The 25,161-nt window shown below is 37.7% G+C and overlaps 1 protein-coding gene across 2 annotated transcripts in view; it reads left to right on the top strand.

Moving 5' to 3' along the window:
- LOC122789943 (arf-GAP with Rho-GAP domain, ANK repeat and PH domain-containing protein 1-like) overlaps window positions 1-25,161 on the top strand; it is a 1,460,469-nt gene that overhangs the window by 1,264,498 nt on the left and 170,810 nt on the right. For both annotated transcript variants that reach the window (XM_044057421.1, XM_044057422.1), the window contains one exon: window positions 1,228-1,279. In XM_044057421.1, the coding sequence (XP_043913356.1) occupies window positions 1,228-1,279 (52 nt within the window). The remainder of the gene's footprint in view (window positions 1-1,227; window positions 1,280-25,161) is intronic.

The raw sequence follows: 25,161 nt of genomic DNA, 5'->3' as shown, positions 1-25,161 counted from the left end.
CATGTCAACACACAGAAGACACTCTAACTGAGAATCGAACGGGCAACGTCTAACTGTGAGGCGACAACGCTACCGCAGCACCACCACCGCAGTATTTTGTATCAAGTAAATAATTTGTGCTATTTCTCATTACCATTGATTCTTTCTTGCTCCATTTGTGCTCTTTTCTTTCAGTTTTACTATCACTGTCATCTTTGCACCTCATGGATCTAAATATTCTTCTCTCTTCAATCCCAGTTCTGACACCATGTCGCTATCCTATCTCGGACACAATAGAAGAGTCTTCGTGGGTTCTGTTCAAGCAGCTTTATTTTATATAAACATATCCCTATAGAGACTTACTGACTTTAACTTAAGTAACTTATATACAAACTAACAACTGCAATTATGCATGCTCTGTCTCTGGCTACTTCTTCAAAATGGCACTAGGGATTGCACATGTCTAGAATCTATACGTGCACATACAGCCTCGCATGCTTTTTAAAGATATAGCATACACATACCTGTACTGTGATCTACAACTACCAAATCGATTATATCCTTGAATTTTTAAATCCCTTATTTTATTTGCTAGTGGCTCTAAATATAATGCAAATAACAAAGGGAAAAGAGGACACCCCTGCCTGGTAGCACAGTAAATGACTTCTGCTAGCAGACTAGTAATCTTGCCTTCCTGCTAGGAGTGCTCACCACCGTGACACTGGCAAGTACTATATCAGGATATAAAATAAACAGAGAGGATAACCAAGACACAGTTCACTGAATACATGCTGACACTTGTACAAACCACATAAACATATCACAATAAATAAGGAGGGAAGATATGCCAAAATGACAGACATGTCTGTTCTTCACTTCTGGGCCTACACCAGTTACTATTGTATTAACCATCACCTCTTCTTGCTTCCTCTGGACCATTTGTGATGGTTTAGGGCATAGATGTGCAGTGCAGGATTAGTAGCTGGAGAAAAATTGAATGATGATGGAAAATGACTAGAGAGGAGTTCAAATATGGTCATAGAAGTCATGTTTGTTTTCTGCTTATACTGTTCATTTTGACCTTTTCCTAACCTTTCTAAAATGTACCAACTCTATACCATAGAGCTTTAGGAAATATTATAAAAAGAAACACACATAATGTCTGTAATAAAAGACACTGAATGGATGAATAACTAATTCAAAGCGGGTATTACAACTTTTTTTTTCTTTTAATTTATCATTTGACAGATTCTGTCTCATTTGAACAAGTTCTGAGCATCCTGATGCCAACAGTGGGAAGGTATGGAATTTGCTTTTTTTTTTTACAAATTTCACAGCACTACAATGCTACTAGATTTTATAGACTACTTATATAACTAAACAGTTACGTGTGTGTGTGTGTGTGTGTGTGTGTGTGTGTGTGTGTGTGTGTGTGTGTGTGTGTGTGTGTGTGTGTGTGTGTGTGTACACCTAACATGTAATACCTCACTCATTGCCGTTTCTTATTGCACTAAATTTGGTCATCTGCCTTATCTTCTCCAATTATACAGTAGCATTAAAGTACTGCAAATATGTTCCCTTGTACAATTCGTCATTTGAATTTTTATTTATATTTTGTAACGTTAAGCTGTGGATCACTACTTGGAACTGTGTATTCTTTATATGTATATATCTCGTAGTATAACACTTGCTGTTTGTATGGATAGTTGTTGCCATAAAACAAGATTATTGAATGATGTATGGGGTAACCATAACACAATGCTCACAATGTTTAAAAAAATAAAGGAACATCATTCAGGAGCTACGGATTGGCTTGCTTAATACTTAGTCACTACAGGGAAACAGAACTGCCAGTTACCCACTCAGTCACTGCAACAATACGCAAGGGACATGTGTGCATAATGTATGTGTGTGCATGCACGTGTATTTGGGTATAGAAATAATCTGTACATGCTGAATATTTTTTGCTGTGCAGAGACATTCAGTGTTTGTTCAGTCATTGCTGGAGTGCAGACATTTTCTAAGTGTGCTAATCTACTACACAGATATGGTGGCTCGTCCAATCACTGCAGGGGTGCAGACAGGTTTATTGCATCTTTAACCTCTGCAGAAGTACAAAAATGTTCAGTGGACACTGCATTACTGAAGGTGCAGAGAAGAACAGTGCATGTTCAGTCTATGCTGACATGCAGAATGATACTGTATATGCTTTGTTACTGTAGGTATATGGAGTGTATTGTGCAGTTTCTGTCACTGCTGATATACATAATGGTTCCATGTGTGTTTGGATACTGTTGTGTATCCTCTGTTACTGCTGATATACAGTATGTTACTGTGTATACTCGGTTACTGCAGGTATACAGAATGTATTGTGTATATGCTATCACTAATGATATACAAAATGGTTCCATGTGTATTTCAATACTGTTGTGTATCCTCTGTCACTGCTGATATGCAGTATGGTACCATGTGTACTCAGTTACTGCCGGTATACAGAATGTATCATGTATCCTTTGTCATTGCTGATATACAGTATGGTACCATGTGTACTCAGTTATTGCCGGTGTACAGAATGTGTTGTATATCCTCTGTCACTGCTGATATATAGTATGGCACTGTGTGTACTCAGTTACTGCAGGTATACAGAATGTGTTGTGTATCCTCTGTCACTGCTGATATACAGTATGGTACCATGTGTAGTTAGTTACTGCAGGTATACAGAATGTGTTATGTATCCTCTGTCACTGCTGATATACAGTATGGTACCATGTGTACTCAGTTACTGCAGGTATACAGAATGTCCTGTGTATCCTCTGTCACTGCTGATATACAGTATGGTACCATGTGTACTCGATTATTGCCGGTGTACAGAATGTGTTGTATATCCTCTGTCACTGCTGATATGCAGTATGGTACCATACCTCTGTCACTGCTGATATACAGTATAGTGCCATGTGTACTCAGTTATTGCCAGTGTACAGAATGTGTTATATATCCTCTGTCACTGCTGATGTTAAGTATGGTACCGTGTGTACTTAGTTACTGCAGGTATAAAGAATGTGTTATGTATCCTCTGTTACTGCTGATATACAGTATGGTACCATGTGTACTCAGTTACTGCAGGTATACAGAATGTCCTGTGTATCCTCTGTCACTGCTGATATACAGTATGGTACCATGTCTACTCGATTATTGCCGGTGTACAGAATGTGTTGTATATCCTCTGTCACTGCTGATATGCAGTATGGTACCATACCTCTGTCACTGCTGATATACAGTATAGTACCATGTGTACTCAGTTTGTGCCAGTGTACAGAGTGTGTTATATATCCTCTGTCACTGCTGATGTTAAGTATGGTACCGTGTGTACTTAGTTACTGCAGGTATAAAGAATGTGTTATGTGTCATCTGTTACTGCTGATATACAGTATGGTACTTTGTGTACTTAGTTACTGCAAATATACAGAATGTGTTGTGTATATGCTGTCATTCCTGATATACAGTATGGTACCATGCGTTGTGTGTTATTGCAGGGATATAGAATAATGTTGTGCATTCACAAATTGTACATAATACCCAATGTGGCTTTATTCAAGGGAGGAACATGTTTGATAATATCCTGAGAACACTTATACTAGAGAATGCTAACAAGAACCATTAATGTTGGCCAGCTTGGACACAGACAAAATCAATCGAAAGAGTGAAGTGAAATGTCAACAGATAAAAAATTCTCACAAAGTTGGCTAGACCTGCTGCAAGCAATATATGCTGGCTCTATACCTCAGGTGAAGGCTATGGCAAGACATTCAGAGGAATTCAGACTGGCAGGGATGTCCTCTATCCATGCTGCAGGGATATCCTCTGTTCCCATTGCTATTTGCCATATACTTAGAGCCTCTGGCAAAGGAGAAAAGAGACATGGAAATTCAGGGTTATAGCTGGAGAAAGTGATAGTCTAAAATAGCATTATATACAGATAATATAATAACTTTGACACCAGAAAGGAATTTATGCAATCTTTTGGATGCTCTCACAAAATTTGGTTATAAACTAAGTATGTAAATGACAAAAGCGGCTACCATAAACATAAATAACATAGAATGGCTGAGGGAGGGTCACAACCAAACTAAAATATCTAGGAGTCTGGATTAAAGACACATTTATATTATAGTTTTATTGACATTTGTTGACCGGGCAAGTCCACTGGGTCAGCAACCCATTTTCAGTGGCGGTCCGGGGAAAAAAAGCTCCACAAAAATAATAAATGACAAAAATATACAATACATGTTCCACAAATAAATAAATAATATACAAAACATGTTTTACAAATAAAAAGAAAGTATAACAACATTTTCTATACAGGTAAATAACAGTGGATATGTATAAGCAACCTAGGTACATTACCAGAAAAAGGAAAGTATAATACAACATAGGATGTATTTTACATATATTTACAATGAAAAATTGAATGTAGTAGTAATAGTACCATCAGAGTATAGCAAAAGAAGCTGCTCTTTCCAATGGAGACTGCTCGTCACAAGCCAGGAATAGTAGATAAAAAACACGTTCAGTCTCACCACAGAAACGGCAAAAAGGGAGTAAAATATAACAAACTTTAATAGAGACTCTCTTAAAGTTTGTTATATTTTAGTACCATCAGAGTGTAAGAGAAAGTGATGAGAGGTTGATAAAGGGGAAGAGGTAGAAAGGTTATGGAGGCTTTGTTTTAAAGTACAGGTACTGATAGGATTGTTGTGGAAGAAGCTTTTTAAGGCAGTTTTGATGGATCTTAGTGTGTCTAGTTGTGTGATGTGAGAGGGAAGAGAACTGCACATTTGTGAAATACAGGGAGAGTATAAGCATAGCCCAGCTCTTTTATTGGGTGCGTATAAGCATAGCCCAGCTCTTTTATTGGGTGAGTATAAGCATAGCCCAGCTCTTTTATTGAGTGAGTATACTCATGGCCCAGCTCTTTTATTGGGTGAGTATAAGCATAGCCCAGTTCTTTTATTGGGTTTATTGACATTTAGGAGCTGTTTGTGAGTTGAGCGAAGTGCTCTGGTAGGGGTGTATGTTTGTATGATAGAGTGGAGAGTGGGGCAGCTACTGGGTTTATATATTATTTTATGGGTGAGGGTTAATTGGGTATACTGAAGGTAGTGAGGGAATTCAAGCCAGTTTAGTTCAGTAAGTGAAAGACACTGGTGCATGTGATTAGGTGCCCCTATGGCAAATTTAGCTATTTTATGATAGCATGTTTGTAGTTTGGTGATAAAGACATGTAAGACACGAGTGGAGGTTGGTGAAAATAGAGCTAACATAGAGGAGAGATAAGTATAGTATTAGCAAGGCTGATTTTAGTCTATTTGTCTAGGTAAAGTTTGTGACAGTACAACTTGCCAAGTTTAAAATGTGTCTTTTTTATTGCATTATGAATTTGTTGATCAAAGTTAAGTTTGTCATCAATGGTAATACCAAGTAATTTTGCAGTTTTTACTGTTTCAATTTTTGTGTTGTTGTGAGACAGAATATTAAAGTCCAATGAAGGTGTTTTAGTTGAAAATAAAAGGATCTTAGATTTTTTGGAGTTTAACAGGAGTTGAGCATTATTTAGCCATGTCTCCATGGATGCGAAGGCATTTTGAGTGATTTTAATAAGCTCAAGAAGGTTGGTAGCAGAGGAGATTACTGTAGAATCATCTGTGTACTAAACTATTGTACTTTGCTAGGATGCTTTGTGGAGATAATTAATAAAGATGTTAAATAGCAGAGGCCCCAAGATTGAGCCTTAGGGGACTCCTATACTATTTTCCAGAAAGTCAGATTGTTTTGCCATTTGACAGATTGTTTTCTATTGCTAGGGTAGCTAGAAAACCATACCAAGGTATTTGGGGTACAACCAATATTTCTCAGCAGTTGTAGTAGTTTGGGGTGTGAAAATGTGTCAAAAGCTTTGGATAAATTTAAGAGAATTACTGATGTTATGAGGCCAACATCAAGGGCTTTATCAACTCTATCAATGAAGGAGAGTAAGGCTGTGATGGTACGGTGTGTAAGGTGAAATCCATGTTGGGTGGGTGCAAGGAGTGTATTTTCTAAGAGGTGGTTTAGTAATTGATTGTGAATAAATTTTTCTAATATTTTGGAGAGTGGAGAAAGTATAGAGATGGGGCAGTAATTAGAGAGGTCATTGGTATTACCACTTTTGTGTAAAGGTGTAATAACAGACTTTTTCTAAAGAACTGAAACAATAGATTCAGAGATGGAGTGATTAATTACGGTACTAATGGGGTAGGCGATTGCTTCAGCTGCTATTTTTAGGTACTCTGATGGCATGCTATCGGCAGAGAGGGAGCACGGCTTGAGTTTGGTGAGCAGTTTGTGAACTTGGGAGGTAGATATGGGTTGTACAGTAAAAGATGGAGCTGATGGAGTATTTCCAGAGGTTTCAGAGGAAGGGATAGAAGAGAAGCTAGGACAGTTCTGAGTATGGCAAGGGATAGTTGTTGAATTATTTGAGCTTATATCTTTAGTAGGACGTGAGCCTTTCACTAATTTTAGGATGCTATTTTTAAAATGAATGTTAAATGTTTGGGCAATTTCCTGAGGGTCTTTGTCTGGGGAGGGTGATGGGTTTTGCAAGGTTCCTGGATTTAGTAGTGATGAGTCAGATTTCCAAAACTTTTTTGGGTTATTATTTTGATTAGTTAACTGTGAGAAGTATGATTTTTTTTTATCTTTGATAAGTTTCTTAGCTTTATTCCTAAGTTCCTTATAAGTGAGTTCATTTAGAGGGTTTTTGTTTTTCTGCCAAATCTTCCAGGCTTTATCTCTTGAGATTAGAACCTGTTTTGTTTGCTTTGTTAGCCAGGGGGCATGGTTACATTTAATTCACTTGGTACGTAAAGGTGCGAGACTATTTAGTGTATCTGGAAAGATTTTATTGAAATAAATTACGGCATCATCCAATGGCAGGGATTTTAGGGGGGACCAATTTTGTGCTTTTAAAATACTTATAAAAGTTGTTTTATTAAACTTGGTGAGGATTCTGGAAGACCTGTAGGAGTGTGATTTGGTAATCTGAGTATGAATTATATCAGCAAAAGCTGGGAGATGGTCGCTTAGGGTATTAGGGAGGGTTTTGGAGTTGATGTAGTTCTGAGGGTGAGATACTAGTATGTCACACATATGAAGATTCATGGCAAGAAACATGCAATAAAGTGTTTAATGGAATTAAAGATAACTTGCAAAAGTGGAGAAATTTGAACCTAGAATTAGATCAAAGAATACAGGCTTTAAACAGCCATGTGCTTCCACATATGTTATATTTATTGCAGGATGCCAATAAAGAGAAAAGACTTAACAAAACTTTGAACTGGATGAGGAACTTTATATGGGCTGGTGGGCCATTAAGGGTAGCATGCAAGAAAATGACAGAGCCAAGAAAATATTGTGTACTGGCAGTGCTGGATTTAAATAAGTATCTGCTGGCATTGCAGATGCTGTATAATACTATGCCTAATGTCAAAGTGTAGACTACAAAGGGAGATGGAAGGAAATGTTGCAGGAAAATGACAGATGGCTTCACACAAAAGTATGTACATCTTCAAATACTGAAGTTTAATCCTCCTAACATAAACAATTGTCCCAGATTGACAGCCACACTCAAGGACTTGTTCTTCCAAACAATTACATGAAGTAGGGCATATGTTTTGAAGTCCTCTGCAAGTTTAACAAAGTCAAAAAAGTCCAATATTTCCAGGTTTTCTTGTTCTGTCACATTTCACAAATATAATTAATGCTTTGTAATCCCACATTTATTTGTCAATTTCTGAGTTGCTGTTTTTCTTCTTGTTGATCTCCATCCCCCAAATACAGTTATTATTATCATCATCATCAGCCCCGTATTTCTCATTTTTTTTCTACATGGGGTCGGGGTACTGTGTTAAGTTTCATCATCTCTCTCGATTCATGCACTTCTGCCTTCTCCAACACTCATGCCTGATTGTCGCAGATCTTCTTTCACACAATCCATCTACCTTTTTGATGGACATCCTTGCTTGCTCTTACCTTCTTCCTGTCTGTCCCAAATCTTCCTCACCAGATTGTCTTCTGGTTTTCTACACATGCCCAAACCACCATAATCTGTTTTCTTCGATCATTTCTGCAATTGGAGCTACTTTGGCTTCTGCTCTTATGTCCTCATTTCTTCATCTCTCCCACAGTGTGCATCCTACCATGTCTCTCAGGCACTTCATTTCCATCACTTCTAGCTTCTTCATCTGTTCTGCCTTTACTGCCCAGGTTTCTGTACCATACAGTAGTACTGGTCGCACCACTGTCTTGTACACCTTACTTTTCAGCTTCTTTGGCATTCTTCTGTCATATACTACACCTGATAATCTGTGCCAGTCAGCTGCAGCCCCTCTGATTCTAGCTTTGACCTCTTCATTCAGACTACCCTTCTCCTCAACCACCCCTCCCAGATACTTGAATCTGTTTACCTGTTCCACTATCTTCCCTTCTATCTCTCTTCTCAGCTTCTTGTGATGTCCCCAATTTGCTGCCATTACCAATGTCTTATCTGTGCTTAGTTTCATCCTAGAGTCTGCCTGTACTGCCACATCATTTGCATACAGCAGCTTTGTTGATCTGTCCCCTCCAACATGTTTGCTAATGTAGTCCATCACCAGTATGAACAGCAGTGGGCTCAGAGCTGAACCATGGTGTATACCCACTCCCACTTGGAACATCTTTGTGAGGCCGACCAATGTTCATATGTGAGTCACTGGATCCTTGTACATAGCCTGCACTAATTCTACCATTGTTTCTGGGATTTCAAACCACCACAGTACTGCCCACATCAGCTTTCTTGGGACCTTAACCAGTACAAAGGAGGAAAAAGTGCCCAAACAGTAACTAATAAATAAATCTCAAAAAGCACTCAGATAGCCGTTTCCACCGCAAACCACAATGTTTATTCACATAGACACAGCACCAGCAACCACAATGTAAAATTTAACGCTGACATACAACCAGTACATTTTTGTCAAGAAACTTCATCAGATAATTATGAATATTGCACTACTACCCTTATATAACCTTGCCAATAACCTAATTAGTACAATTAAACCTTTACCGATTGACCAAATATATATAATGTTAAACTACACATTCTGCTGGCCCTTTGGAGACAAAGTTAGAGTGTAGAGAGGTATACTGGCAGCTGGTGTTGGAAGCAAATAGATGGCCAGGTTTGAATGACATGGTCTCCCTGGCCCCAATATTGAAATTAAGATCAGCCAAATTATAATATAGTGGCATTTGAATAATTATTGTAGTATGCTGTGTTAGTTTATTTTTGTCTTTACCATTTTTTACTCCATCATATGATAATTGTCTTATTTTAAACATTTTAAAATATTTTTAATACTTATGAACCCTTCATACTATGAGCAAATGGTTTAGTTTTTATGCTACAATAATTCTTTTGAACACTAGAGGAAAGCATTCTCTATGCACATTTTAATATGAATTAATTTTTTTAACATTTTTTATACATTTTTTCAGTATGGAATATTTTGTATGAGCATATACTATTACTTTAATATTTTTTAATATGATTTTTAACAAGTCATGGTAATAATGTTTTGAGAATTTAAACAAGAATGATTTTAGAATATGTTCAGTGTGAGCTTAAGCCAGCAGAATATGTAGTTTAACTTTACATCTATTTGGTCAATCAGTAAAGGTTTAATTACACTAATTAGGTTATTGGCAAAGTTATATAAGGGTAGTAGTGCAATATTCATAGTTATCTGATGACGTTTCTTGACGAAAACGTACTGGTTGTATGTCAGCATTAAATTTTACATTGTGGTTGCTGGTGCTGTGTCTATGTGAATAAACATTGTGGTTTGCGGTGGAAATGGCTATCCGAGTGCTTTTTGAGATTTATTTATTTCTTGGGACCTTGTCATATGCTTTCTCCAAGTCTAGGAATGCCCAGTTGGACTCTCTTCTCATCTCTAGCTTCTTCTCAAGTATCTGTCTCAATGCTAACATCAAGTCAGTTGTGCTGCATCCTGATCTGAATCCGAACTGCTCGTCTCCCATCTTACATTCTACTACTCTGCATGTCCATTTATCAGTTGCCTTCTCCAGAACTTTCATGCAGTGTGGTAGGAGTTTGATGCCTCTGTACTGCCCACAGTTGTGGATGCTCCCTTTGTTCTTGTACACTGGCACGAGTATACTTATTCTCCACTCATCTGTGATACACCTTTCTCTCCACACTGCTATTAGTACCCTCAGGAGCCATTTCTCCCAAATACAGTCTCTCTGCTGCATTTCCAATGTACTCCTGTTTTTTCAAGTCAACTCTTATGCTTTTTCCTGTCTCTCAAGCATTTTCCTTTGAAACACTGGAAAAGGTTTCAGTGACATAGGCCCACTATGGGCTTTATTACCAGAAGAACAAGGAGAATCTCCTTCTGTTTGATAGCTTAGATGGCTTCAGTAGACAAGCATGATAAGAAACGTCTCTCTCAGACAGTCAGCATACTAACTAGCAGTGTGAAACTGTAATATAGTTGTCTCTTTGGCACAACCATCTGCGCATCATAGAGGGATTGCTAATGGTAATATACTAGTCAACAATAATTGTTCATATATAAAACTAATGGACACTGGAGCTGAAGTAGGGGAGGGACATTTGGGATAGATAAAAGAATTATAATGCTTGTTTCTTTTTATCTCCACCTCACGAATGGTATCAAGGAGGTGTATGATATTTTTCATTTTATACAAAACTGCAGTAAGCAGTCTTTAATTATTGCAGGGAACAACAAATGTCCAATGGATGTGCAAGATACCACAGGTCTAAGGCCATTCCATTAAACTCCTATTGCTAAATTCATCAAGGTGTGGACAGAAGAAATGTCATTGACAGATTTGGTTAACTATGTCAGTCAGTGGTGGCCCATTCAATAGACACAGATTTGCTACCTCCACCAGAATAGATAGAATATACATGCCAGACAATTTTCTAGACCTTTGTCCATTATACAAAGTGACCCCAGCCCATACTCTGACCATAATGCAGTAAAATCTGTATTTTTGCCACAGTACCCATTACCACCTAAACTATAGTGCATTCACCAAGGACTGTGGCTGACCAAGTTTGCAGATGACTGCAAACTGGGTGCCATAATAGACTCTCCAGCCGACACAAGCATCCTCCAAAAGGGCCTCATAGAAACAGACAATGGTGCCAGAGCCATGGCCTCAAGCTAAACGCCAAAAAGTGTATAGTCATCCCCTTTGGCAAAAACAAAGTGCCCACAAATTACCACATAGGTGGTAATCCATTAAGTACAGAAGAAGTAATTAGGAACGTGGGGACCCAAGTTGATAGCAGTCTCTCATTTGACAACCACGTGGCCAAAGTGGTTAGAAAAACATTTTATATAGCCCACCTAATCATGAAGGGATTCACATCTAGATCAGGGGAGGTCATCGTGCCTCGTTACTCATCCCTCATCAGGCCCATAACTGAGTACAATGCCCCTTTTGGGATGCACCTTACCAGACACCTGCAGCAACTGGAAAGACCCCAAAAGTACCTCACCAAGAGGATCAAGGGGCTCAAACAGATGCCGTATGCTGCCCGGTTAAAGAAACTCCAGCTCTACTCAGTGGCATACCGCCTGCTCAGAGGCGATCTGTGCCTGACGTATAAAGCCATGTCCAACCCGGAATTAATGGACATGCTGCACCTCTGAAAATCCAAATCCCATCGAGCTACACGCTCGAGGGACTTAAACCTCAGCACTGAAATAAATAGGACATGCTGGAGGGACAGATTCATAACCCAGAGGCTCCCTTCACTCTGGAATAAAATCCCAGTCCAGGTTAGGCAGAGTCCCTCATTGACTCTCTTCAAGAGGAATCTTGATGAGTGGATGGGAGATCATAGGTTTACCCCGGGTATCACTTCTGTGTCACTGTTAGACAGAGGCACAGTATACTAACCTCGAAAAAGAGCATAGCAAAATTAATTTAAAATGGGTGGCGAAAGCCATACACACTCTGGCTAGGCTTATAAATGCCCTAGGGCAGATAGCCTAGTATGAACCTATGAACCTATGACACCAACATTTTTCTAGACACCTAGTAGGAGCCACACAAGAGTTTCTAGCTCTGAATATGACTGGAGAATAATCCTCTCATATCTTTTAAAATACATATAAGGGATTTTTACATGCAAATCTACAATCCTGGACTAATGGCCCCTGGAGGGGGTAGAAAAAAGACTTACAATCCTGCAATAGCAAAACTATGCCATTCATTGGCATCCAAGGCCTTTAATTATACAAAAACTCTGGCATAGATTAGAATTCAAATGTGACAATGTGCAGTGTTACCATCTATGCCAGGGGAAAATCGGGAGGTGCATGTATAACTGCTAACTGGTGGCAGCTTGATTACCTTATAGCCTGGGTAGAGGGGATTACAGCTAGTAATCTGTGCCAGCCTTTCCCCAGTAGTGTGTGTGTGTGTGTGTGTGTGTGTGTGTGTGTGTGTGTGTGTGTGTGTGTGTGTGTGTGTGTGTGTGTGTGTGTGTGTGTGTGTCAAAATTAAATACTCAGGTGTGGATGTGTCAGTTACTTGGAATTGGGACACAGTGATCCAAAGTTAGTCTTGTTTGGGATCTGGAGAGACAGAGAATCCAGTCCCAGGTCAGGAGCGTGCTCCCTGTGTGCTCTTGGGAGAAATTGTGCTTGATGCAGAGAGCTGCATTTGAAATACTGTGTAAATCCATTCCAGTTCTTAGTGACCATCTGTCACCAGTGTCAGGGTTAAGGATTGAGGCTCCTTGATTAGTGGCCTGGGGTAGAGTACCCATTACACTACATACAATATTTTATTTAAAAACTCAAATAACCTTAGATAACTTGCATATTCAATACTACAAGGTTTCCCCACAAATATACTATAGTCTAGCCAGGAAATGTCGGAAAAACTGCAAAGCAGCTTTCTGCTTCAGCGTGCCTGGTTGATAATTAAAGTGAGGGACCTCAGTAGTGGGTACCTTTCTGAGTATTAATCTTTGTGTTTCACAGAACTGAAAAGTTAACCCCACAAAATCAGTAAACTATACCCAAGCTGAAAAAGATAAATTCAGTTTTACATTTAATGCTTCCTGTTGTAAATTTTAGGCATTATGCTGGAATTAAATTTCAACAAACCAGAAATCGGAATGTCCAACAGATTCAGCAGTTAATTACTTCCCACATAAAGCAAGTGGCAAACAAGAAATGTACCTTTCAAGATTAAGCTTCTCCTGATTACAATGATACTCTGTCTCAAAGTCCTTTACATTCTACAAGGCTTACCATTGCAAATTCCCTTCTGTCTACTAAGGAAATGGGATGCTAACATATTTAAATTTCTGTGCTATCCCTCTTTTTCCAGGGGTTCTCAAACAATACATTTTGCCACTCAAAGGTAGTTATTCATCTTCCCATTTTGGTAATAACATACCAAGTTAGTATTTTATGAATCCATAAATAATTATGTGAGATGGGTCCAACTCTGACTCAGACATTACTAATAGTATCTGCTTTGTACCCAGATTGCCATCCTCTACCCATGACCCCAGAGACTTTTGAGAAATACTCACCTCAGCTGATATTATTTGGTATTAGTTTGGGCTTCCTGACTGTAGTTGCTTCTCAGTACCTTAATTTTAGCTACAGAACGTTTTGCTCAACCTTGCAAAAAATGGATCCCTCCATTGCAGTGGCTACTTTTGTTTCTCCTTTTGGGGTTTGCACTGGCCTTCAAACTACTGCACAGTCCTTTCCATAGAGAAATTGGTGGGGTAAAGGTCTGATCTGGCATTAATATGGGTAAATTATGTATATTTTGCCTCCTTAAGAATTTATTTGAACTTCGCATGCAATTAATTTGAAGGAAATTACTTGAGTTATACTGATGTTTCATTGCTCAATTTCAGTAGTTCCCTGGATGAACTTCCCAGTGCATAGAGTGTATATAGTTCTTTGATAGATCTGTGACTGTTATAACATCTGACAGACAATTCATAGATTTCAGACAATCAGTAATAAAATGCAGCTTGATGTAAGTGTTGTCAGTTTAATTCATTATGTTCTAGTGTTATCAATTTTACTACTGATATTGAATTTGATAATGCAGTGTATGACTTGCAAAAATTTTGTAAATAAATAAATATATACAGAAATGTGGATTGTTGAAAAATATTTAAGATGAAACAGGAAATACAAATATATTTTCAAAAAAAAAAAGAAAAGAAAAAAACAGACTGGGTATGAGTATTTTAATAAGACTTATATACATCATTCATTTCTGTTTCCTGAGCACTCTTATTACAAGGTCTTACAGACTGATCTAGCAGCAGCTTACACCGGATGTTTTTAATAAACATAAATGTCGCAAGTCAGTTTTGCTGCCAGAATCACACTTCCACAGACTGTAATGAAACTTCAGTCATTACCAATTACATAAAAGGGGACTGACCATTGGAAATGGCAGCTCAGTGCTGATCACATGTCCATGCTGCCATATTAATGGATATGGTATTTTTAAAACCACAACCTTACCTTTTCATAGTTAATTCAGTGCAAGTCGACTCACCATCATTGCATCAAGCCATATGTCAATGAAATAAAGCAGACTGAAATGTTACTGGAATCTCACACTTTGAAAATGCATGTAACTTTTTAATAGTTTCCCACAAAAGCAATGGCTATAGAAGTTTAAAATCAGCAACATTCTAATACTCTGAACAGTTTGAGAAAATCAGCTTAAATTAGGCTTTCATTTTAAGCATTAACATTTCAAAACTTTATATTATTTTTATATTATACAATATATATAAATTGTGAACAGTATGAACTTTGAGTAGTGCATTTAAACTTAACAATGCCAATGCTAAGATAGACTGTTATTTGGGAAATTATTTTATCCACCCACCTCCTATAAATTAGCATGTCTGTTTGTTTTATATTTCTGTTCGGAATATTTTTTATTTTTCCTTATGCACTCATCAAACATAATCCTTGTTTCATTCACTAATGGAATTGTATTTATGTACTAATGTTGGATCATTGGGTTGGTTGGTGTGGTCCCAGTTGTGGTGTGGATGGAACTGCAGTATCTGGTTCAGTGGCTTAGCTGCACTTAAGTAGTGAAGTAGTTTCAGTAACTGTTTATCTGCTGCCTACAAGAATAATTTTCATGGTAAACATTCTTGCTTCCTTTTCTATGCTGGTCATATACCATGTCATCATTCCATTGCTAGGGGACAAATTGGGGATCACAGTATTAATCGTTGTGTTTCACAGAACTATCTGAATTGATAACTATTAAAAGGTGGATCATTATCAGTCAGTTCTTACTGTTTTTGTGATCCCTGGTGCTTTAAATATGGTATCCAGAACTGATATTGCTACATGAATTGGTATGAAACCAACGGGAGTAACAAATGGAAATTATGAATATTAATCATTCACTGCAATCTTTTTTATTTTTTTTTTTATTAGTATTAGTAGTAGTAGTAGTTTGGTCATTTTAAGCTTTGGGTGTTAAAATAGTACATTATGTAGTAGATTAAAGATAATGGCTACAAATAATATTTATTGTACATTAACACTTAAGAAGAAGAAAATACAACCATTTTAAAGATATTTCAGAAATGTTGATACTTAAAACTGTTTACACTGTACTGTATGCTAACAAAATCATAATGAAAAGAATTGAGAAAAGACAAAAAAATCTTTTTACAGTTTGCTCCAAATAATAGCATTCTAAGATCATAAGATAGTAAGAAGAGCACAATGCTTGTTAACTAAGAGAAATGTTACTGTCATCTGAATGAAATATTTCCAGCAACTATAAGGTTTTCATTCTGACATGTATAAATAAAGATTTGAAACAGCGTATTAATGAACTTAAAATGATAGCTTTTTTCTTTGCTAAGTCTACCAGTGCTCCAGTCAAAACCCAGTCCACTGCTTGAATTTTTTTCAGATGGGGCCAACAAGACTTTTAAGAATATCTTGGTTGAGGATTGCTGTCCTTCAAGCCAGGAAGTTTTACACTTTTTGACCAGTCTTGGTTCTGCTTGTTTTAATTTCTCCAAGTCTTTTGGGTTTCTAATACCATGACATGAAGGTATAATTAAAGTTTGTGAAATTAGAATTGTTTCAGTCTTTGATGTTAGCCAAAAGTGCTCTTAGCAGCAGCACAGTGTGCCCAGAAATGACTCCTCCTGCAACTCGTATAGAGTTACATGTATTAGAAGCATATCTAAGTATGATGTTGATTCTTTTTATTAGCGCCATTGCTTCTACTACTATTGGAACTGTCTGGGTATCTTTTTTCCACATTGTTCTCATTTATGCCCGCAAATCCTGCTATGTTGGGTTTTTGTGTCTCTCTCTGTATGTAAGACACTGTAATCACTGGGTGCAGCAATTTCAGTGATCAATGCTACTTTTGTCTTGTTTTCATAGAGCAGTATATTTGGTTTTCTTGTATCTATTTTTTGAATTGTTGGTAATGGGTAATCTCATTTGATTGAGCTGACATTTCCAATGGTCATTCTCTATAACGCTTTGTTGTTAATGTTCCTAATGCTTCTAGACTACTTCTATATTGTAGTGTTTGTACAATCCTTAGTGTAGCAGTCTTGCCACATTATTGTGCCTTTCAGTGTGCAGGCCCTCTGCCATGAGTATCACACCCAGCAACAAGATGTGCAACTGTTTCCAATTATTTATTTATTTATTTATTTTTACATAATCTACATTGTCTGTTTCTCTCATGTTCAATGGATGTTGTAAAACAATGTGTACATAGTCCATTATCCTGGACTACCATTATTAACTTTTCATCTTTTGGTTTTAACTCACCTCTCCTTAACAATTCCTGCATCAAATCCTGATCGACATAAGGTTGTTCCAGAAGATCTCTAAACTTGCCACTATACTTATAGCTTTTCTGCATTTCTTTCCTTCTCATCTGGTCCTTCTTATAGTCTTTCTTTTGTTTTTTGACACATTTAGTTGTTGGCTGATTTTTGTCTACTTCTGGTTTGATTTCCATTCCCGTTTGACACCAGAATGCTTCTACTAATCTAAGCAGAGAGGTCATCTTAGATGTCTCCTCATATTTAAAAACTTTCACTATGTTTGAGGTCAGCAGATGGGTCTATATTATGTGTTCAAAGTCTGAAAACTTCGACTCTCATATGATCAACTCCATATGAGCGAAGTTTTCAAACATTGAACATAAAATATAAACAAACTAAAAATAAAAATCCTACCTGAACGCTCATTGCCCCCCCCCACCCCCGCTACTTAAATATACCAACTCTGAGATCACACTACATTGAAGTGAAGAGAAATATTCCCTACCACGCTCTCTGTTGAAACGTTCGATGTTTCAAAACTTCGCACATATGATGTCGATCATATGAGATTCAAAGTTTTCAAACTTCGAACTTACAATATAGATCCCAGCAGATATGTATGCAATCAGATCTGTATGTGTAATCAATTTCAGGAAGCCCCATACCTCCTTCAGAATGAGGAATATATAATCTTGGTATACACTCATTTTTGTATATCATTTGATAAGCATGAAGGATTGTTCTTGTTTTCCTATCCAATTGATCCAATAACTTTTGGGGCTAAAAAAGCTAGAAAATCATTCCACTGGTCGACCACAAGTAAAAAATAAAGTCCGTTTTATTAAGCGCTTTTCGTCTCTCCTTATAGGGAGACTTCTTCAGATAACAGACATGTACAAATGCAAAGTTTAAATAAAAAAGTCATCAATCATGTGACACTTAACACACACCTCCATTTAAAGACACCCTTCCCTATGAGATCCACATATTATTAACTGTAACATTTATTTCAATATTTTACAAGTAATGCCTTAAATATACTCTTACTAAAATATTTAGCCTAAAATTCAAAATCAACATTATTTATTTTTAATGTATATTTTTATTTTTAATGTCTTCATTCTGATGAAAATTAAAATATTAAAATATTAAAATAATTTATTAAAATATTAAAATAATTTATCCTGACCCATTCTGTCCACATGACAGCACCTTACAACCAGAGGGTATAGACTCACTTATACCTTTCATGAGCCTACCTCTCTAGATTTTTCAATTTAAGAATACACAGGATAGAATACACTTCTTGCAATCCTGGAAAATGGCAGGCGTCTGTACGAAGCTACCACCTCAGTTCAAGTTTCTCCAACATTAATGAATCAGGACCACCTCTTCCATTTGAATTCACACAGTCAATAGCCCTAAATTTGAATGTATGATCTGGAAATGCTTCAACATGTCTAGCTAGTGCACTTTCTTTTTTCATTTTGGAAATATAATATAAATGCTCGTATAATCTTTCCCTTAATTTGCGGTCCATTTTTCCAATATAGAAAGCCGGACAGTGTTGGCACTGAGCCATGTAAACTACTGGTCTACTCTGGCAGTTGAACTTATGTTTGGTCACATATTTCTGTTCCCTCAACGTGAAGCATTGGCCAGCCTGCATGTCTTTGCAAAAGTTACACCTATTACACTTTCCCATACCTGTTTGTATACTTGCACCTGTTGCCTTGTATTGTAATATATTTTTCAGGTTTTGCCCTCGTTAGAACACTATTCTTGGTGCTTTGCAGAATTTATGCCTGAGAACATTGTCATTCATAATTAATGACCAATTTTTGTTAATAAGGGCGTATAAAGCTGGAGCATTGACACTATATCTAGTAATCAGGGCTGTAGTACTGTATTCTCTCGTCCTTGGTACCATACTCATGTCCCCCACATTGTTACCTCCTATCATACCCTTAATGCTCAAAATTGGTTTGTAAAAACCACCGGCCCTCTTATCCTGGACTTCTCTAATCAATTCATTGATTAGTTGGTTATTGCATTCCAACATAAATTCATCATCACTGGTCACCATCCAGGCAGCTCTTACTAATTGCCCCTTGACTACTGAATGTTTTTGATATAATGGGTGGCAACTAGTAAAGTGAGGGAATGTGTGGAATATGTTTCCTTTCGGAAAAATTGTGCACAATAACTGTTGGTAATGATGTCTTTCCTAAGTTTAACGTCCAAATAGGCTATTGATTCAGTGCTGAAAGTAAATGTGAATGTAAAAAACTGGGTTGTATTGTTAAAATAAGTAACCATATCTGTAGCAAAAAAAATAAACAAACTGGCCACTGTTGAATGGGTATCCAAGTTCCAAAAAGATAAAACTTTAATGAGAGATACAAGAGTAAGCAGTTTCTCGATTCAACATCTGATCAATTCTTCAGACTCATTCACATACAGCAAAACAATGAATTTAAATCAAAACATATCCAATCAAAAAACTATTTCTCTATGATGTCATTAATAATCCAATAAAACAGAATATATATGTTAAAAACTATTTATAACATGCTTAGAATTCATACTTATAAAAATAGAAATACATATTATAAATACTGCTTCATTTAATGTTTTAAGGGTCTCGATTTTGAAAAAGGTTTCAATGAAGCTGCACTATTTAACCCCGGGTTAATGTTCTGTATAGGGTTGTTATAATGTTGATTTTGAATTTTAGGCTAAATATTTTAGTAAGAGTATATTTAAGGCATTACTTGTAAAATATTGAAATAAATGTTACAGTTAATAATATGTGGATGTCATAGGGAAGGGTGTCTTTAAATGGAGGTGTGTGTTGTGTCACATGATTGATGACTTTTTTATTTAAACTTTGCATTTGTACATGTCTGTTATCTGAAGAAGTCTCCCTATAAGGAGAGACAAAAAGCGCTTAATAAAACGGACTTTATTTTTTACTTGTGGGTGACCAGTGGAGTGATTTCCTAGCTTTTTTATCCAGTTTGTGTTTTTTTGGCTTTTCTGGTTTTTAACTTTTGGGGCTAATCAGTCACATAAAGATCAAAAAAGAACAAAAAGAGCAAATAGTTTTATAGCTTGGACTTTGTTCCTAGATGTCAAGGCTGTTTTTAGTATTAGTTTTAGTCTTCTGCAGTACTCCTTACTGAGTTTTATTGACATTGTTCATGTTTTATTGCTGATCTTTCACAATTCCCAAATATTTATACACTTCCTCCTACTCAAGTTCCTTTATATCGTTTTCCCGTCCCAGACTCATATTTTCTTAGTACTGCATCTTTCCTGCTTTAAACATCACTTTTGCACATTTATTAACACCAAATGGCATTGTTGTATCAGTTGAGAAAGTCTTAACCACTTGCAGTTGTGTATTCAACTCCTCATCTGATGAACTATACAGTTTTAAGTTAGCCACGAAAAGCTGAGAAGTCTTTAAGCAAGGTTGTCTTCTGGGAGCCAGTATTATAACCATGACCTAATCTGTGAAGTAAACAGCTTAATGGGTCAACAGCAAGACAAAGCAACAGCTGTGAAAAAGAATCACCCTGGAATATCCCCCTTTAAGTTTTTATCCTGGGATAATAATTTGCACTTTGTCATGGATTAACTGCAAAGTGGTTTGCCCCTGTTTCATTGTCACCGTAATGTAATTAATCAATGTAGGCTGTATCCTATACATTTGTATGTGCTTCTTTATCCATGAATGTGGGATTCTGCCAACTGCTTTTTTTGTAATCTATCCATGCCATACTTAGATTCTTCCCCTTTTCACAATTCTCTGTTATGACTCCTTTGTCCCATAAGACTTTCTCTTGTTAGCCTTTTGTTCTATTGCCACAGCTGAGTTTTTTCTAAATGACTATAAACTCTGTCTCCAACAATTCCAGTCTATAGTTTGTACATCATCAGAAGCAAGTTATTGGTTTATAGATTTTAGGATGGCTTACAGGTTTACTCTTAAGAATTATCAGTTTTCCTAATGTTAAACAAGTTGGCATCTGTTTGAGGATGTGCATATAAGTAGTTATTACTCAGCACTAAATCTTTGTGTAAAGATGTTAGTACTTTTAGCCAGAAGTTAGGTACTGCATTTGGGCCTGGGATTTTCCATTTAGGAGTTTTTCTTAATTTTGTTTCAACTTTTCTAGACAGTACTTCATCCCATTTCATATCCTGTGCATCTGAACAATTTCTTTTAATTTTTCTATCCATTCAGCGTCTTTATGTTCCATAGGGTCTTCATGAATATTTTCCCAAAATGCATCTGTTTATTCTTTTTTGGTGGTGTTTCTATTCATTTTGCTTTGTTTCCAAGTTATCTATAAAACTTTTGTGGGTTATCAATTAATTATTTATTCTGTACTTGTCCTTTATGTTTATCTGCATATCCTCTAAGTTTTTCTGTCTGTGCTGACATCTTTTGTTTATTAGCAATAGTGTATGGAAATCCTGGGTCTGTTCTAATACTGCACATTGCTTTTACCTCGTATATCTTTCTAAATATTTTTTTTTTATCTGCTCCCTCTTCTATATTCTTCTAATAATGATGCTTTATAGTTTTCTCTATTCGATGCTGCCATGATGGCATTTTATTTCTTCCCTTCCTTTCCCTTATCATTGTATGTTTTTGTGTTAAGGCTTTCTGTTATTAATTTAGCTGCACATTAATATATCCTAGGTGATGCAGTGGTAGTGTTGTCACCTCACAGCGAGAGGTTCTCCAGTTCGAATCTCAGCTGGAGCGCCTTCTGTGTGGAGTCTGCATGTCCTCCCTGCAAAAATATTTCACTACATCAGATATCTTTTCCTTTCCCATATCCATGTTTCTTTGTTATACCATTCAAAAATCTCTGGGTTTTATTCTTTATATTTTTGTACTTCCTCTGTCACCTTTTTATTCAGGCCAAAGTTTCTTCATCTATGTAATGTTCTGTATTGGATCTGTTGTTTTAATGAATGCAAATTTGCATTTGCTTTTGACAGTTTTTCTTGTGCAAGTATTTTGCTTTCCTATAATATCTCTATTAATCTTTCTGAATATCTTTCAATTGTAAGTTCTGGACTTCTTGCATAATAGTAACAATCCATGATTTCTTCTGTATTCTTAATAGTCCACTCTGTTATCTTTATGTCTCTTTTTTGGCCTGTTGGTTTTTGTAGGCTGGGTACTTCCTTCTGCAGCAGCTTCCTTGAACCTGGCCTAACTCTGTTGTAGGGATGTTTCTGTGTTCTGAAGATTCTGCTCTGCCATTTTTTCCGGTCTTGGCACCAATGTGCACACCAAGATTGGGCACTTTCTTATGCTGTGGCTTTTTATTTTTTTAACTTACCTCTCTCCATGATATATGCTATATAAGATGCAATCTACATATTAGTGTCTTCTTGGTGAGATTTTTTGAAAACAGGGTCCACCATCTAAAGGTACTCACCAAGACTTGAGGATAAATTCAGTTCCATCAATACTACTACTCTTTTCTTGCTGATTTCTTCATTTCACCATTCAACTCCTCCCCCACCCGTGGACCCAGTGTTTATGTCCAAGGAGCAGACATGAAGTTTGGGCATATGACATATTGCCCCACTATAATGGTAGCTCAGCCATGTCTGCACCCTTTTACCCCCTTTGAACCATGCCTCCCAATAGTGATGTCCCCAGCCTCCACTAGGTATTGTTGCAGAAGATGTCCACAGTACCACTCCCTCACTGAGGAATGGTAGCACAAATTCCTTCCTATAGCTTAAAATGATACTCAGAATAATAAATGGTTTATAGGCTGGTTTAACTGCTTCCAAAATAGAGATGTCATAATAATACAATTTAACCTGGATGATGGTAAATGAATACATATTCAGGGAATTAGATATATTTGTACAACAGAACATTGTTATTGACAGAACCACCTCTGACCTGCACTTACCCAGTTTGATTATTTATCTCATATCATCTATAAAGATAAATGCCAAAAACATATTATCTGCTTTATATAAAGTTATTATGGATTTTGGATTTTTAAGATAGAGATAAATGACCAATACTGAAATTATTTATTCCAAAGCACCCAATATAATGCAATAGAAAAATGAGAAAACAAGATATTTTAAAATCAGTAGGATATGATACTCAGTCGTGGTGGTGCAGTGGTTAGCATTGTCACCTCACAGCAAGAGGTTCTCCCGTTCAATTCTCGGCTGGAGCACCTTCTGTGTGGAGTCTGCATGTCCTCCCCACGGTCGAGTGATGTTTAAAGACATGTAGGTAGGTACGTGTATGAATGGGTATGCCTTCTTTGAAGGTTGTGCATCGGGCTGACAACTCGGCACCGTAAAAATCCACTGCCAATCATTACCAGACCAGAGTTCTGCTGTGGCCACCCCTAACTGGGAATAGCCAAACAAAAATATATGATACTCAAGTGCAGTTTTGGAAAATGTGAGGTCTACAACAGGTACCCACCTGCTAGTAGCTCAAAACACACCTGTTCCCTGCCACTAGTTCAAAAAAGCAAGTGCTTGAGATCCCACTAGACCCATCTCTCATTCATGCATAGCCGTCCCAACACCCAGTTCTATATACTACATAGTCTTATCAGAACAGAAACCTAAAACCCCACCCATTTCCCAGACTGGCACCTTGGTCCCTAACCCTAAACCACCACTGTTAAGTTGTTTACCTTATAAACACAAGGGGCAGGGTTTGATTATCTCATGGGATAATTGGCTAGGCTATAAATGGCTGACAAGGGCAGTTCGCCTAGTAGGATCATAGGAGGCTACTAGGCTACTGGCCCTGAGACCCTCATAAGCCTAGCCAAGAGTTTAGCCCATGTTTAGACAAATCAGCACCCAATGCCCCTGTCCAGCAAGGACATGGGTGGAATCCCAGGGGTATATTTTCTTTTTCCCATCCAGTTATCCAGGTTGCACTTAAAAGGGTGTAAAGAGGTACTCTGCTTGATGTGGAGAGGGAGTCTAGTCCATAGATGAAGGAGTCTCTGGGACACAAATCTGTCCACCAGCAAGTCTTGTTTATGTCACAGACCAAGTTGAGGCAGCGCGTGCGGGTTACTCGAGTGGAGCTTGACTTGCAGATATGCAGCAGTCCCATCAAGGTTGGATCCATGATCACCTTGTATGCCAGACAGAGGTCACCTCTGAGGAGTCTGTATGAAAGTGAGAAGAGGAATAGGGCATTTAGCCTATCTGTGTATGGTAGATTTTTGAGGCCCTGGATTCTTCTGTGAGGAACCCCTGTGGTCTGGCCAGCTGCTGCATGTGCTTTGCGAGGTACATGCTGAAAGGTGCATTGCACTCAATAATGGGCCTTATAAGGGAAGAATACATGGATGTTATGACCTCCTCCTCCCTGGATGAGATGCCCTTACTTATGAGGTGGGCCATGTAGAAGGCTTTCTGTACCATGGAAGCAATATGGTGGTCAGAAGTGAGGTTGCTATCAACCTGGGTGCCCAAATCCCTCACAACTGATTAAGTGCTTAGGACATTGTTATTAATGTGATAATTTGTGGAGCTGTCACTCTCCCCAAAGGGGCCGATGATGCATTTTTTTGGTATTCAGCTTGAGGCCATGTTTCTGTCACCAGTCATTTGTTTGAGTTAGACCATCTTGGAGGATGCCCACATCACTATGGGAATTAATGACAGCATCCAGCTTGCAGTCATCTGCAAACTTAGTTAGCCATAGCCCACTGGTTTTGGCCTGCACCTCAGAAAAGTATATCCTGAATAACAGAGGGCCCAAGACCAAACCCTGAGGTACGCCGCTTGTTACGGGCCTATTGCTTGAGGTGGCTTCCCCTATTTTGATTACATGGGTTCTATCAGTGAGCCAGTTTGTTACCCAGCTGGTAACATATGGATTGGTGCCTAGTTGAGAGAGTTTATCTATTATGCCCAAGTGGGGAATAGTGTCAAAGACTTTGGCCAGGTCAAGGTAGGTGGTGTGCACCATTTTCTCCTCGTCCATGGCTTTGGTGACTGTCTCAAAGAAGTCGACCAAATTTAGCAGACATGACCTCCCCTTGATGAAGCCAAACTCTGTGGGATCAAGTGTTTGGAAGTTGCCAATGTCTTTGTTAATGAGGTCCATGATAATCTGTTCCATGGCCTTGCAGATCAGGCTAGTTAGGCTGATGGGTCTATAATTTTCCAGATCGGTGGACACTCCACCT

This window comes from Protopterus annectens, chromosome 15.part0 (assembly GCF_019279795.1).
Source record: "Protopterus annectens isolate FY-2018-M chromosome 15.part0, PAN1.0, whole genome shotgun sequence".
Classification (NCBI taxonomy): Eukaryota; Metazoa; Chordata; order Ceratodontiformes; family Protopteridae; genus Protopterus; species Protopterus annectens.
The sequence above is the reverse complement of the archived record's forward strand: the minus strand, read 5'-3'. Positions and strand labels throughout refer to the sequence as shown.